The sequence below is a fragment of the Lampetra fluviatilis genome, chromosome 3 (assembly GCF_964198595.1).
Source record: "Lampetra fluviatilis chromosome 3, kcLamFluv1.1, whole genome shotgun sequence".
NCBI classification, from domain to species: domain Eukaryota; kingdom Metazoa; phylum Chordata; class Hyperoartia; order Petromyzontiformes; family Petromyzontidae; genus Lampetra; species Lampetra fluviatilis.
This window is the reverse complement of record NC_136277.1, coordinates 32407445-32424017: the sequence shown is the minus strand read 5'-3', so window position 1 is coordinate 32424017 and position 16573 is coordinate 32407445. Positions and strand designations below refer to the sequence as shown.

The following is a 16573-nucleotide window of genomic DNA, read 5'->3' as shown; positions in this document are numbered from 1 at the left end:
TGCGTCGGCGTAACATTGCGTTTAAAGGGGGAATGTGCGCGCGTGCGTGCGCGTGCGTGCGTCCGCGTGCGTGCGTGCGCGTGCGTGCGCGTGCGTGCGTGCGTCCGCGTGCGTGCGTCCGCGCGTGCGTGCGCGTGCGTGCGTGCGTAAGATTCAATTTGTGCTTAATAACGACGACAAACACAAAAAAATGGAGAATTTGCGCGGTACGCGTTCGTCTCGCGTGAAGGATGTTGCCCGGCCAGGCCAGGTGGCCCAACGGTAGAGAGAGAGAGAGCGGCTCGCGGTCGCAAGGTTGAGAGTCCGAATCCTGATTGGGGGTCGACGTAGAACGTCGTCTGGGGAAGGCAACAGCGGTTGTCCCATGATAAACTTGTCTCCGCCATAGGAATGTGGAATTTCCACCGCTGAGTCAGGGCTGTAATCGGGAGATGGTAACCGATGCCTCAATGCTCATTTGAGCGGGACGTCGCTTTGACTTTGGGTTTTTGGGATGTGACCTAATGGACTAAATTCTTTTTTTTTGCCGGGACCTTTTTTGCCGGTATCAAAGTATGCAAAAACAAGAATAGGTTTTACACTTTCTGGCAATAAAACAAGAGGTGTCAAGATGTTCTCTGGTATGACACTGCTGAGACGAGGCCATAAAGAATGATGTCTCTGGTGTAGGCCAATGAGTTTCAAATACCATGGACATATTATCAGAGTTTGTGTGCATATTCTTAGGTTTTTGTGTGTGCATGTTCACCACAAGTACGTGTGCTTAATGTAGACCCGATTCCTTGCATTTGGTGTTTGAACATCTTAACACATCCTGTTTTATTGCCAAAAATGGAAAAACCTATTATTTTCCGAACTTTTCTATGGTTTGTGCTTTTTAATTTGGTGCCATTTCTTAATTTTTTTTATTTTGCTTGGTAGGAGGGTTATAATTTGCTTGGTGTGTAGGTGTGTGTTGGGGCTTCTTACGCGCCGTGCATAGCCAACCGCGTCTATGGGATTTGATCCTCATATATATCAGTAATGTTGTTCGCATGAATGACGATGTATAGAATGAAAGTATAATTATTAATGTGAATGAGAGAGGAAGCATCTGATTGAGCTTGGGGTGATGGTCAAAACCTCCCGAAAACCCGATTCCATGGGGCTATACAAACTTCTTCTGTCTTAGCCCTAGCCGCCAAGCAGCAAAACTTCCATTTAGAAGTCCTGAGTCAAGTCCACTTTTTCTTTTTGTAAAAAAAAAAGGATAATGCTATTGAAGAGAGAATGGGAACAATACTCCGATGACACCAGAGAGAGAGAGAAAATCACGAAAGCCCCAGCTGGCTCATACTTTTTTTTTAAATTGATGAAACATGTAAGGGTTGGATTCTGTCGTTTAAAAGAGCAAAGAACGGGATAGGATTTTCTTGTGTGTGTGAGACCATGCTTTCACGTTGCATAAGGCATTCAATCAGATTATATGTGGCTGAGTAATAATGTTCTTTTCAGGACGCATGTGTGTGTGCGTGTGTGTGCGTGGGATGAGTGGTACTGGAGTGATTAGTTCAGTAATTTACAGAATAAAATCATAGCGGCCAGGTTTTATTTCTGGCAAATACACGGCAAATGAATTGAATCTGGCTTGGAACTCAACGAGGTCAAGGTAGCCTTAAAAACTAGTGCCTGGCTGCAGTCGTGTGTGTGACCACCAGCACGAAGGGCTGTCGGCCAACGCGCTAACCACTCCCGATGTGCACGGTGGCCTTGCTAGGTGCTCGCTAACAGCACTTGCCCCAACAGTCTGTTGAGGCTACACGGGAGATATGTGTCGTTGTGTATGCGCGCGGAGAACGGGTGAGCCACTAGCGCATCTGCCTGTCACCTCGACCGCTACACCCATGAACATCTGGGCCTGCCCCGTGGCCTCTCACCAGCCGGCAGCAAAGCCTTCGACAATTCAACGCGGGGTCACCAGGATCACAAGCGCCGTTGTTACGTCACCGTCACTGAGCGGCGGGTGGCGGCTGTCGCCAGCGCGCCGCTGCGGATGCGTGGGCTGAGCGGAGACTCGAACCTCCAAAGTAGGAGCCGTCGGAGAGCTTCATCTCCTTGTTGCCCTTGGTGATGATGCTGACGACGCCGTGCTGGATGAAGTACATCTTCTTGCCCACCGTGCCCTCGCGCACGATGAAGTCCCCCGGCTGGAACACCTCGAACTGCAGCTTGATGAGCATGGCCGTCACGAAGTTGGGGTCCGCGTTGGCGAACAGCGGCATGGAGGCGACGAGCTTGCGGCAGTTGTAGCCCACGATCTCCTGATGGATGTGGGCGGCGAGGGGGAGGGGAGGGAGTCGGGGTGGAAGGGGGAGAGCCGGGGGTGTGAGTGACACGAGTAACACATTGTCCCTTCTGTACGCGCTGGAGTCCAACGCATCCTCATCGACGCACCGCCCGGAGGAAGGTTACGCTCGATTGTTATGCACAACGATGGCTGTGTAAAACGGATTCGGCCACGGGTTCTAAAGATGTGATCGTCAAATGTTTCAGAGAAGACCTATGAAGGGAAACTACCGGCCTCAGCTCCAGTAAAGACCAGTGTCAAACTCGCCGAACTCCAGCGGGGATAGAGACATGCCCGGCTTGCCTTGAGAACCAGCTCACGAATGCCCTCCCTGACTTCATCACTGAGCGGCAATCAAGTCGGACGACCAACCGCGCCTCTAGAACCAGCGTGACGGGCCTCACCTGGGGAAGGAGTCTGGGGCGGCTGAGGCTTGAACTCCAAACAGGATGTGCTCACGTGTAAGGATGAAGTGCACGCCTTCCCAAATGTCAGGGGGAAGTGTAATGCGTGAGAAATGTGGCCATTGACAGATATTGACGAAAAAAAAGTATGTGTTTGGTCCCATAAACAGGCAAACATTTTGTAGATGAGGCATCAAGTCTATCCATCACCCTGAATAATGCAAACACGAAATTAGAGGCACTGTGCTCCATTCTGAAGCCGCTTCTTAACTGAATCAATCACCATCCCGTTTTATTTGAAACAATATGAACCAGAAAATTCCAAAACAGACCGAGCTTAATGGTAAATGAATATTTGATGTTACCCATAAGCCCCCGTTACCCACACAAGTGTGTGTGTGTGTGTAAGCGAGCTCGCGAAAAGAGGGCCCATACAAATGTGTGTGTGCGTATACGGATGAAGAGGTCCTTGAGAGGGGTCATTTAGTATGCGAGAAGCTTCAGCATGATCCAGGAGAAGCCCTCTTGTCGACGGTGATTGGTTCCACGAAACCGGTCGTTGAGTGATTTGGTCGTTGAGCGAGTCTGGGAAATACCCGTCAAGGGCTTCATTCGTTCCCATAGCATCGAAAGCGACCCTTTTTCACCCAAAAAAACTGACTTTATAATATTAAAACAATGGCCATGAATACGTAAATATACTAACAACATTATAACCACATAACATTAAAAGAAACATGGTTAATCAATGCATTCATTAATATTCACTGCAGCAGCCTGTCGCGATAACAGGGGGAATGGTCGGTAAGCGAACACATTGGGCTCTATGGAGCTTCGTCGATAAGCGATTAGTCGTGAACAGGGGTGGTCGTTAAGAGGGGTTCTAGCGTATACTATATACACTACACTACTATATACTACACTATACACTACACTATACACTACACATTGGGCTCTATGGAGCCTCGTCGATAAGCGATTAGTCGTGAACAGGGGTGGTCGTTAAGAGGGGTTCTAGCGTATACTATATACACTACACTACTATATACTACACTATACACTACACTACTATACACTACACTATACACTACACATTGGGCTCTATGGAGCCTCGTCGATAAGCGATTAGTCGTGAACAGGGGTGGTCGTTAAGAGGGGTTCTAGCGTATACTATATACACTACACTACTATATACTACACTATACACTACACTACTATACACTACACTATACACTACACATTGGGCTCTATGGAGCCTCGTCGATAAGCGATTAGTCGTGAACAGGGGTGGTCGTTAAGAGGGGTTCTAGCGTATACTATATACACTACACTACTATACACTACACTATACACTACACTACTATACACTAGACTATACACTACACATTGGGCTCTATGGAGCCTCGTCGATAAGCGATTAGTCGTGAACAGGGGTGGTTGTCAAGAGGGGTTCTTCTGTAATTTTCGGCTGCTTGAGAAAAGGGCCGTTGCACAACTTCTTGCGTTGCGGCGCTCGAGGCGAACGGCCACGGTGTGTCCCGGTCTCCCGGAGAGCTTTCCGGAACAACAAAAAAACACTCTTCCTAGAGGCCTCCAGTGTTCACGTTCCCCCCGCGGGAAACGCGCGCCCCATCCGTGAAGCGGGATCGCCGGGATGAATCTTCGCGTCGGGGCGTATTGTTCACGACGCGCCGCGCTTCTCGACTTTGCGCCACCGTCCGATGGAAACTCACCCCTTGGGATGACGGTTGCCACCCGTGACGGTTAAAAAACAAAAAAACCGGAACGTGACACGGATTTGCGGCAGGCAGTGGGGCAGAAATCGGTGTGAATTGCCCTGTTTTGAGTTATTCCGCAACTGAGAGAGAGAAAAACACCCGGCACTTTTTTTGTTTTAAATGCGCAGGGGAAGACGACTTACAGATTTCCCACGGCCGACACCTCCGGTCTGGGGGCTCAGTGGTAGAGCTCGCGGCTCACGATCGGGAAGTTGCGAGTTACAAATCCTGGTTGGGGCTAACTCAGCCAAATCATCTCTCTGGAGGTCGATAAAACGAATTGCCCACTTTTTTGGGAAGTCAACATTGGTTGTCCTCTGAGGTGACTCAGCTCCATCACAGGAACGTGGAATTTCGAACGCTGGCTGGGGACTGAAATTGAGAGACGAGCGTTGCATCAATGTTCATTTGAGCGGGACATCGCTTCGACTGTCACTTGGCTACCTCGACAGGGAATGGGCCCTTGGAAAGCCAGGGCAGTTGGCAACCCGATATGAGACGTATCTTTCACCAAAAACCGATGGCGAGAAAATTAAAACATATTTTCACTGCAGCCGAAACACTTTCGGATGTGTGGGCACCATCAATAAAAATAATAATAATACAAATCTGGCGTGAGCCCCTTCGCATGGCAAATTACCCATAAGCGTGGTGTCACCAAGCAGTGTTACGTCACGAGGCCAAGTGGGGGTTCATTGTCGTGGCCTTTTGTCGCCAACCTTCACGGCTCAGCCTCGCGCGAGGCGCGCAGATGTCGCAACGAAATAATGAAACCCCTGCCAGCTCAACTGCAACGTCTCACGCGAGCAGTGGGTAAGACTCCAGTGGGGGGGGGGGGCAAAGAGGGCTTTTCTTAATAAGTGCTCCAATATGTCAAGCGGTGATATTCAGCAATGTGCTCGTTACACGCACGTAAGGTATTATTTTCCGTGCGTGGTGGATTCCCAAGGAAAGCGAATATCATGGAAGAGAGAGAGAGAAAGAGAGAGAAAAAAGCACCCAAATTGGATCCAACTGTGAATTTGGAGTAAACGTGCTGCCGCTGACGACAAGTAACTGGAGCACGTCATGAGTCCTCGCCTTGGACACTACAGATTCGGTCTCACGCAGAACGGGTGCGAGCCCTTAAGAACGCTCGTGGTTTCATGTGTCGGGGGGGGGGGATAATATCAGGACATATTGTGATGTGGGACGCCATTTTTCGTGTCCGCTCATGAATATAAATATTGTCCCCTTTAGCTGTAAGTGTGGGCGGTAATACATATGGAGCTATTCATTAAGCGTTCGTGTTCCGTGTTGCGGAGCAAGCTCACGGCTCCTTTTCAACCTTCGGGCCATTCCCCATCTCAGCAAAACGATGTCTCGTCTGCAGCCGCTAATGACATCGTCGCCCAGCCAGCCTGAGTGTGAACGATTACGTCGCGTTTCTTAATGTTTGTGCCAGCCGTGTCGATGTGGCTACCCGTGGCACCGGGGTCTGTCCCGTGACCTCCTGTCAGCCAGCCTTCGACACTCCACGTGGCCTCGAAGTACACCTGTTCTGGCACAAGCGCCATGATCACGTCGCCGACACTTAGTGGCGAATCGCGAGCGGCTTTTGGTATTGGTCTGGCTACCGAGTGTGCAGACGTCTGCACACTGCACTCCTCGGGGTCCCTGGGACTGAGAGGGGCTGGTGCGCCAGCCGCCGAGGATGGGTGGTAATTCAGACGAGAGGGCCCCGGTTTTATTCGTGGCACCTGGGGTCCATACCAACGACGCGACGCCACTGAGTACGGTTCAGAAATTCCTGCACTTTGCCCGCAGCGCTGATGGGTTCGTGCAAAGACCACCGTGTGGTGAACACGAGATGCTAAACTGCAGGCGTTAACCGACTGGTCCGTGGAAGGCAGTACAACAAGCAGGCTACCAGCTCAGGACTTACACCATTGGAACCTAATGATGTAAATGCTTACCCCGAGCTCTCATACTCTGATGGTGCATTGTCTTTGAGTTGTGCGCCTTTTGGCGTCATCTGGTCCAACCCATGTGAGACTAGGCTCTAAGGAAAGCTGTCTCGGGCGTGGACCAATCAACTTCAAGGACAGTGCATATATTATCAGAGTTATGTTTTTGTTTGCATTATGGCTCCAGGTATTGTGGTATATGCAAACATGACTCCTTGTAAAAAAAGGTGTCAGTTTTGTTGCCAGATAGAAGGGTAAAAAAACAATTATCAGCTCAGGACTGTTAATGTCAGTGGCGTAGCGTGGTTGATGTGGGCCCTCGTGTAAGGAATTGAACGGAGCACCCCACTTCCAATTTCCCACCTCTTCATAGCCCCGGAAGCTCGTTTTCTCTGTCCCATACGACCCGGTAGAGTTTCACTGCCTGCACACGTAATCAATCGCTATTCCACTGGTCGTTGCAACCCAGGTCAAATTTTTTTTAAAGGAGACGTTTAATCCCAATGGAATCTCACAATGTTTCAAATCAAGCACTGACTACGATGATGGCGATGGTGAACTTTGCTAATTGTGTATTTGAGCATGGAAACACGTGTTGTTGTTGATGTTCTCTTGACCCGACTGCTTCTTTTAAATCGTCAGTATATCATTATTAGAGGTGTAACAATGCATAGAATCATTGATTAATATTGATTCTTAAGCTCACGATGCACCCATCAAATTGCATGTGTAAGAATCAATGTTTTTTATTTGTGTCGTTTGTACGAAGTAGCTTTTCGTGACCTCTGAAGCCACTAGAGGCTGCAACATTGAACCACAAGGTCATCGACTGCATACGTTGTTGTCGTAATTTCAAAGCTCTTTGTTATCTTATTTGTGCTCTCGGTATCATGTCACAAGATGATGATGCATTCATTGGGATATCTGGCACAGCAGTGCAATCGTTTTAGAGAATGGCCCACGGAAGCGGATATCACAGAGCTGTCTCTGATGTTTTTAAATCCTTTATATTAAGTTCGCTTGCTTGCTTGCTTAGGACCGTGCAAATCTTTCGGTCGTTTTTTAACCCACTTCCCGTGATCCAATCGAGCTGACATTTTCCACACAGACTCGTTGTGCGTGACAATTAATGTTCGTGAAATTTTTTTTTCAAAAATTTTACACTTTTAGGACAAAAATATTATATTTAATTACCAATTGCTTAATGGTGCAATGCTATCATCTGAACCATAGGTGGCAGCCATCTCAAGCCAGAGGACGAGAGGACTCTAGCCGCCACGCATATAAAGGATTTATAGTGAAAAACTTAGTTTTTACGGGTTATACTTGTTTCATTCACTCTCTGGTCCACACAGTAGAAAGTAGTATATTACCACTCACTCTGTATATGTGAGTGATGTTCGTATCATGATAATACGACCGCAATAAACATTTGCAGAGCTGGAATTTCGCCAAACTTAAGTGCAAACCGAATAAAATTATTCTTCATTTAAAGCTTTCGTGATTACAGGAATCCATACTCTTGGGTTCTTTCGGTAAAGTCACGTAGGTAGAAAAATAAAATAAAATAAATAACGACGTTTCGATCGCAACACAAGCGGTCGTCCTCAGGCGCAAAAAAAATCCAGCAGTGGAACTGCTGAACAGCTTGTATTGCGATCGAAACGTCGTGATATTTTTTTATTTTCTTATTTTTTTCTATCTACGTGACTTTACCGAAAGAACCAAAGAATACGAATAAAATCATGTTTTTCTTTGTGTCGTAATAGGTGACCGGGTTGAAACCATCAACTCAATCACACACAGGACGCTGCCTGGATTCGAACCCAGGTGGTGTCTCAGCGGTTGTCAGTTCCGTGCTCTCACCTCTGAATCACTCGGCCAGCTAACATTCACCACGGCGAATCACTCTTGGATCGTAGCACGGGCATGGACTCGCGCCAATTCATCGCCCCTCCAAGGTGTACGAATCATCACCGTGCGTCCGTCGTGCAAGGCACTCGTTTCCCTTGGCCGAGCGTGGCGCTCTCCCTGCATCTCCCAACCGCATTCCCTCTCTCCGAACAGGACATGAAATCGGAAGCGAGGAGGTAACGGGGTGGGGGGGGGGGGCAGCAATCGCACCTCTCGCAGCGGCTCGTTGAGCTCCCCCAAGATGTTGTCCTCGTCGAACATCTTGCCCTGGTAGCGGTTCTCGTAGTACTCGTGGATGCGCTGGCGCAGCTCCGCCGGCAGCTTGTGGAACGACATGTACTGCTCCACTTGCTTGTACTGCACGCGGGGGGTCAATAGGTCAACGGGTCAAGGGGTCATCGACGGGTCGGTACGGCATGCACTGCTCCACTTGCTTGTACTGCACGCCCGGACACGAACAATGCGCCACGCGCGATGACCTCTCACGTCAACGTCGAGCCCTCGCATCGCCGTCGTCGAGTTGCCGTTGGCATCTCTCTCTGTCTGTCTGTGGTGCAGCCGGTCGTTCGGACAGACACGTGTGCGCGTGGACCGGGTTGGTGGTGGGGAAGGCTGACACGGATAGCCACCGTGTGGGGAGCGGTATTGAATTCGTGAAGCAGGCGTGGGTGTTGGACAAATAGCCAAATGATTCTCAAATAATAGCACCGCTGGGTGAAGGCTCCAACATGGTGCGGTGGTGGTGGCGGTTGCTTACCGTCACGCAGGTGTTCTGGGTTCACAGACGTCGTGTGTTAATCACGATGATACAAAATATTTCCGATATTGTAAAACACATTCAATAATATTGTGCCACAAAAGGTCCTGTACGTGTGTGTAGGGAACGTATCGGTTGAAAGTGAGGGAGGAGGAATGGAAAGAGGATGGATGGTTTTGGAAATTGGGAAATTATTTGGAGGATAATTTGTGATGATTTATTATGCTTGTTATTCCCAGGCGAGCCTCATGGAGTCTCAAGACTCCGTTTGAGGAGGGTCCTGGCCAAGTTGTCGCAGCAGACGGGAGGGGTGATGTTGCTTCTCTCTGTAATCCCTGGTGAGTGATTTTTAGGTGGATTTTTTTTTTGCATTGTCATGTGGCCAATACCCGTTAGATGTTATGCTTGTTGTCTTCTAACTATGGGACGAAACTGGTGAAGGCACAAAACAAACCCGTGTAGAACAGTGGAAGAAACATAAAAGCTCCAAGCAGAAAGGCACCCGAGGTTGGAATAGAACTCTGGAACGTTTTTGCTGTGAGGCACAAGTGTTTGCCCTCGTAATAATAATAATACGATTTATATGTGATTTATAATATGAATTTTGGAACGTACTGCTGAAAAAAATATGCAATGAGGAGCTTAAAAAACCGTGAGCCTTACAAAAAAAATGTACATTTGCTAAAATATTCCATAAAGTGGGCGAACTGGTATCAGGTATCAGAATGTAAGAGGAAAATAAACTTAACGCTTAGACATATTTTTGGTACCAAATCCAAAAACAGCAAATTTGCACCGTTGCGCAGTAATTATAAATAAAAATAAACGTGAAATGCATGAAATTGACCTCGTGATCTCATAACGGTTTTTTTTTATGATCGACAACGCTTCAAACCCACGGAGGGGTCAACCAGACGCCGGGTCAGTGTGGCTTGTGCTGTGTGTGTCCACTCGCACGACGGACGGCGGCCTGAGCAAAGGAACAATGCCCCCGGGACAGGGTGACGGGTTACGTCGCAACGCTGCTGCCGGTGCCTGCTAACGTTGGTGGGAGGACCTCCAGTGGAGGCAGCTCTTGAGAGAGTATTTTTGCCGACTGTTCCACGCTGACCCAGATGTCTCCGAATCGGCATTCGCCTGCTATGAATTTCCACACGATGGGCCACTTCGTTGAGCGATGATTTGTGGCCAGGTCGCGTCTGATCAAGGGCGAAATAGCTCAGTGGGGTCTTACCCCGTAAACAAAATAGCGATGTAAGAAGATGAAGAAGGTGGTGGGAATAACCCACGCTTTACACCACCGTAGGCAACCAACCGATTGAGTAACTGTGCTGTAATCACTAATAGGGATTTTCCCCTTTTTTCTGGCAGCAAAACTGACACCTTTTGCAAGGAATCATGCTTACATTAACCACAATACTTGCAGTCAAATGCAAACAAAAAACAATACTCTGATAATTTATGCATTGTCTTTGAAACTGATTGGTCCACACCAGAGACAGCTTTCTTTAGAGCCTCGTCTCATATGGTGTTCGACCAGATGACGCCAAAAGGCGTAGCTGCTCACCCCGAGCTCTCATTACTCTGGTAGTGCGTTGTCTTTGAACTGTGCGCCTTTTGGCGTCATCTGGTCGAACGCCATATGAGACGAGGCTCTAAAGAAAGCTGTCTCTGGTGTGGACCAATCAGTTTCAAGGACAATGCATAAATTATCAGAGTATTGTTTTTTGTTTGCATTTGACTGCAAGTATTGTGGTTAATGTAAGCATGATTCCTTGCAAAAGGTGTCACTTTTGTTGCCCGAAAAAAGAGGAAAAACCCCTATTAGTATATTTTGGTACTGGCAAAGGAGGTCCCATGATGTGCTGTAACCATTTATACTGCCGGGTGGAGAGAGGCTCGGTGGAAGAGGGGGCTTGGGGGGTGGATTTGATAAGCTTTCACCGTCGTCTCAACTACCGTACCGGGAGATCAAATCGAGCCGGCCACCTCTGGATTTTGAACCCAGTGTGCTTAGCGATGTACCGCAGCAGCGTGTCAAGAAACACGAGTCACCATTGATAGCCCACTTTACCCATTAAGACACTTCCGCCGACTTCCTATCAATGAGACAAAAGTGCCTTCGTTGAGGTGCCTATTCGATACATTGATTACAAAATTAATATACTTTGAAAAAATAAAAAAGTCCATCTTCCACAGAGATGGGTCAATAGGTCACCCTTACACATTAGCTGATAGTTGATGCGCAAACGCACGCGTGCAGCCGAGTGAAAACGTTGGACGCCAATATCCCCCTTGCAAAAATGCACTTAGCAGAAATACTAATGGCATTGTGACGCATCGCGGAGAATGTCGTCGTCGCTCGCTCGCGCGCGCCCTTTCCCAAACGTGACGTGTCGTCGTCGCGGATCGAGTCGTGTTCTTGCGCGCGCAGAGCCAATGACTCCGTCGATCGTAACGGGAAGATTATTCCGCCCCCCCTCTCTCACCCCGCCGCCACCACAACCATCCCCCCACCCCCCCTCCATAAGCGCGGGCCTGCCATTATGTGGAGCCAGCTAATTAGTTCATGGTTCAAGGAGGACTGAACTTGAACAAGTCACAACCCCATTAAGGGGAAATTACACCCAGAGTTTGGCACGGCCGGGAAGGAGTTGGCAATCCGGCCTCCTCTTTCTTTCCATCACTCCTTCAACAGGAGACGTTAACTACCTCGCCTGATACACGTAGAGGTCGTGGGTTCGCTCCCTACCCTGACGCCTGCTGTTTATTTGGAGTTTGCGTGTCTCTCTCTCTCTCTCTCCTCGTGAACGCGTGGAATTTTCTCCGGGTCCTCCGGTTTTTTTCCCTCCACATTTAAAATCAACGTGCGATTAGTGTCATTTGACGGCTATAAATTTCCACGCGATAAGCCACTTCGTCGAGCTGTAATTTGTGATTGCCAGTTCGCTTCTGAAAAAGAGAGCTGTACAGCTCAGCGCGCCTTATCTGGTAAATACAAACATTTGTTAAAACGTTGTTTGTTAAAACGTTGTTTTAACAGAGAAGAGCGAGTGCATGGATATAAAGAGCGTGGATTATTTATAACAATAAGGACGGCGGCCGTCGGGACTGCTGCTATTTTTGTCCGCGCGGGCACGTTACGCCGATCAGGCCGGCCGGCGGTGGTGGAGATGTGTCCGTCGTGCCAGCTTATTGAACTGTCGCTACGTGCCCAATGCATTATTTAGCACGGCACATCGAGTCAGCTTTCTCAAGTAACCCAAGGTCAAGGGAGAGCTGGAAGGACTTTGCGCGTGGTGGCACGCAAACAACGAAAATGAAAGAACTTTGTTCGGGTCATAGCCGAGGCTTTTAGTACTTGGGGCGGGGGGCGGGGGCACAAAAACAACACAAACATCAACAGGAGACGTTTTGCTTTTGTGGCATGTCTGCTGATGTCAGGCTACTCTTTTAAAGATGAACAATTATAGATACATTGCGGTCTCTCGCGCCGTACCAACAGGAGAGAGGCGTTTGGTCCGAGGCAACGCCACGCACGCGACACCCCAAGCACGGCCGAGAGGTGGGTTTGATCTCGTGATCACTGCGTGGAAGCCGCGGTGTCAATAATAGAACCATGCAAATAAATGCAGGGGTAAGATTACATATGTGGGATATTCTTTGGAGCACGTGACGTTTATCTGCACATGGCGCTAATGCGCAAAGTGGTAAAGATCCCTGTGAAGATTGTGAATAACGATAATTGATGATGATGATGATAATACAGGAGGCAGTTATTATTACCTGCAACGCTCCGCTTTTGGAGCACGCGTCTGTAAAATATTCGACGGCGAGGTTTTGCTCGCCGTGTTAATTTTAAACGTTTGAATTGCGCCTTCTTCTTCGTTCGCTATCACCGTTAATATTTAAACGCAAATTTTTTTTTTGGGGGGGGGGGGGAGCTGTGGTGGTGCCGTACTTTTAAGCCGCAGCGAGACAATTAATTATGCACGTCGAAGCGTGATGCCGCTCGCGAGGATGTGAATCACCCCTCGTCGTTCCGTAGCCCGCCACTATACGGTTGCATGCGCTCGCAACCGCACGCACACAAGCCATTACTGCCGTGTTATGTCATCGATCGCTTTTAAATGTATCTCCATGCGGTTTTTTTCCCCTTCCTTCCCCGTACCCCCCCCCCCACCATCCACCTCTCGCATTTGACGCAACAACAAAAAAGAGCTCTTAAATCATCGCAGCCTTCAGTTTCATCTCAATTTCTGCGCAAATGATGACAACAATCGGGTCCCATTGCTGACACTGCAGCTGCAATGGTGCCGCGTGTTTAACGGCGGGTAATTGAGAGACAGCACAAACCTCGCCCCTTGCTATGGCATCAGCCATGGAAGGGCGCGTTCTTTTGTTAGTTTGTCAACGCTCTGCTCGTCAACGGGTTACTGCTTTCCTGATGATTTCCACCATGGTGTAATGGTTAGCAGCGATCTCAGATGTGGCCGGTTTGATCTCCTGGCTGGGGCAGTTGTAACGACAGCGCACGTTTCTTAAACACCCCTCCACCCCTCCAACACCACTTCTGTCCACGCAGCAGCTTAAATGGGTAGGCTGCAGTGAGTCGACCGGCAGGCCGGGTGTGGTGATTTAAAGTGTGGGCACTCTTCCAAGATGTCTGGCCATCTTGAACGAGTAAACCAAACATCCTCTAGGAGGGGTCCTCTTAGAGCTCCCTCTGGTGGAGGCGCTTCCGCTTGCAGTGGCACGAGCGAGCAATTGCAGGACTGCGCCTTTAGCCCTCCTTTTTTGTGCTTGAATAACGGGCGACGACTTTGGCTTAATAAAGTGCCTTCGCGATCACCTTGACTCGAGAAGAGCAGCCAAAAGCAAAGAGTTGAGCGTTTTGCTCGGGTCGTCCAAGCGATGTGGCAGACCGACAGATGGGCAGCTGCCGGCTTTCACGACAATTGCTGAAACCCCCCCCCCCCACGCGCCCCCCCCCCCCTCGAAACCTATTCCTGGGAACCCCTCGGTTGGCACGCCACTTAAACAGAGAGACGTTGTCACCCCGCTCACCCGCTCCTCTCCCCCACCGTCCCCGGCCGCTACGAAGGGTCACGAACACACGAACGCACGCACGTGTCACTGCGGCGTGCCCCACGCTGACGGACGGGGTGACCAATCAGAGGATGGTGCAGTCGCACGAGGCATGCGGAGGAGTGGACAGGCAGGGGTCGGGAAGAGGTGTGGAGGATGACGGTGGCGGAGGTGTTCGGGCGGGGGGCGGGGGCGAGAAGGAAAAGCAACGCTTGTAAAGACACAATTTTATGGACTTGAATAGCGCCTAAGCCTAAATGCGAACTCGCATCTTCAAGTCGCTGTAGAGAAACAGCGGGTTGTTTATGTGCACACAGTGTTGGTGTACGATGCTTTTTCTGCAATATTTTGCTGTCTTTTCTTGGATTTTCTGTTTGCACATAGTCACTTTAAGATGTTTTCTTGTTCATGTTTTTTTTGTTGCGGTTGCACCCGATTCAAGAGCCGAATGGCTCACAGGGCTATACCTAATAAATGAAACTTGAAACTTGAAACTTTGATATAGAGAGAGGCACACAGTCGTCCGTGCTGTCGGCTCCCTGCTCGAGTTCAAGTCCCGGGCCTCAATTGCTCTTCCGATTGTTTTGAGTGCTGAGAAGATGTGGGATTTTGGATCACACCGGCCGTGCCGTGCCTGTGCAACATCCATCAGCAGAGGCATGGGGTGTCAGTGTGGGAGGAGACTGGAGTACCCAGAGAAAGTCTGTACTCTGGGAAGGCGTAACTCGTAGTTTACGACAGATAAGTCAGCGACCAATTTGCCATTCTGTCATGGAAGAGGTTAAGGTGCAGCCCTGCAATTACTTGCTCACGCCACTGCTGGCAGAAGAGCCTCCACTCGAAGTAGCTCTCGAGAGCCTCTTTTGTGCCGGACAGGCGTCTCGAAAGGGGTAGGGGGTACCCACACTTTACCCCACCACACGTGACCCATCCGTATTGCTGGGTGGACAGAGGTAGGGGGTAGGACATCGAATCGAACCGGCGACCCCGCGCCGGACCGGACTTGCAAGTGCGGCGCGCTGACCATCACGGCCCAGCGGCGTCCCGCATTAAACAGCGGGCGAGCATCGCTAACGAATCTGGTGGAGAATTCCGCACGATGGGGGGGGGGAGTCTCACCTTCTCCTGGTACTGGCGGCGCGAGGAGTCGAGCGACTGGATGAGCGCCGTGGCGTGCCCGATGAACATGGCGTAGCACGTGGCGCCCACGATCATGCTGAGCATGGTGAGCCACAGGTCGGCCATGCTGACGGGCGCGCGCTGGCCGTAGCCGATGCACAGCATGTGGCTCATGGCCTTGAAGAGGGCGTACGAGTACTGCTTCCCCCACGAGTCGTTCTGGCACACAGGGGTATTCGCCAAAAATGAAAATGTGTTGGTTAATATATGTGTGTATATATATAATAATGGTTGCTGAGCACAGGCTCAAACGCTCATAATGTATGCAAATATGTTGAAGTTCTTTCGCACCGTACGTAGCCAATCGTGCTAATGCCATGCGGCGAGGAATACACTGCGATATTGAATGAAGGCATAACACACGATGAGAGGTGATACGTTTCTTGAATTGGGCAAGTTGGGACGAGGAGAAGAGGCAATTGTTGGGAATTCCAGAGTCGAGCATTGGCGAGGTAAGATGCTGGACGGGACGCGGAGTGGCCTGCGGTGTGGTGACTGAACGCCGTTGTGGAGGAGTGAAACCGATCAGATTCTGGCTCACGACAGGGGCTCAAATGTTTTCAATGGATAGTTTTCGGGGTCACTCGAAGTACGTGGCTTTTGTAGCCACACCGTAGCGAGAGTTGCACCGGATTTGGTGAGGCCGGGTGAAGACGTATTTTCTGCGTCGGTGATCCGGACAGAGCCAGCTGAAATTAAGCGCCGGTTCACGATGTCCAATTGAACAGTGAACTTTGCACGTGGATTTACCGTTTCTATTTTGAGCAAACGAACCTTTTTAATATTTTTGTATGTTCCATTTAATCCGACTTAATTACTTTGTTTAAGCAGGTGTAAGACAAATGAAATGTGTTTATCTGCGTTCCAGGCTGTACATCTCTTGCCATTGGATTGACTATGGACACGCATTTATTCAGTACTTTACAATAACCACAAACCCACCCCCCATAAATTAACGTAAAAAAACAACAACATTAGGAAATAGCATTTTAAATTGTGCACAAGATAGCTACAAAAAGTAGAACCTCGTTTGCAAGGGAGAAACTGGGTGTCAACAAAGCAAGACGCTGCACAGCAAAGCTCTCATTGCTGTAATTTAGTCGCAGGTAATTTTCAAATGTGGGATTTGGACCGTGACATCAGAACACGTTGTTACGGCTCCTGATAATAACATGACACTT

General features: G+C 49.3%; 1 protein-coding gene across 1 annotated transcript in view; it reads right to left on the bottom strand.

Moving 5' to 3' along the window:
* Positions 1-16573, bottom strand: part of LOC144950269 (potassium/sodium hyperpolarization-activated cyclic nucleotide-gated channel 4-like) — a 36456-nt gene that overhangs the window by 11153 nt on the left and 8730 nt on the right. The window contains exons 4-6 of the mRNA XM_078880342.1: positions 15333-15551; positions 8579-8725; positions 2060-2300 (exon numbers count right to left, since the gene is read on the bottom strand). Of these exons, the coding sequence (XP_078736468.1) occupies positions 2060-2300; positions 8579-8725; positions 15333-15551 (607 nt within the window). The remainder of the gene's footprint in view (positions 1-2059; positions 2301-8578; positions 8726-15332; positions 15552-16573) is intronic.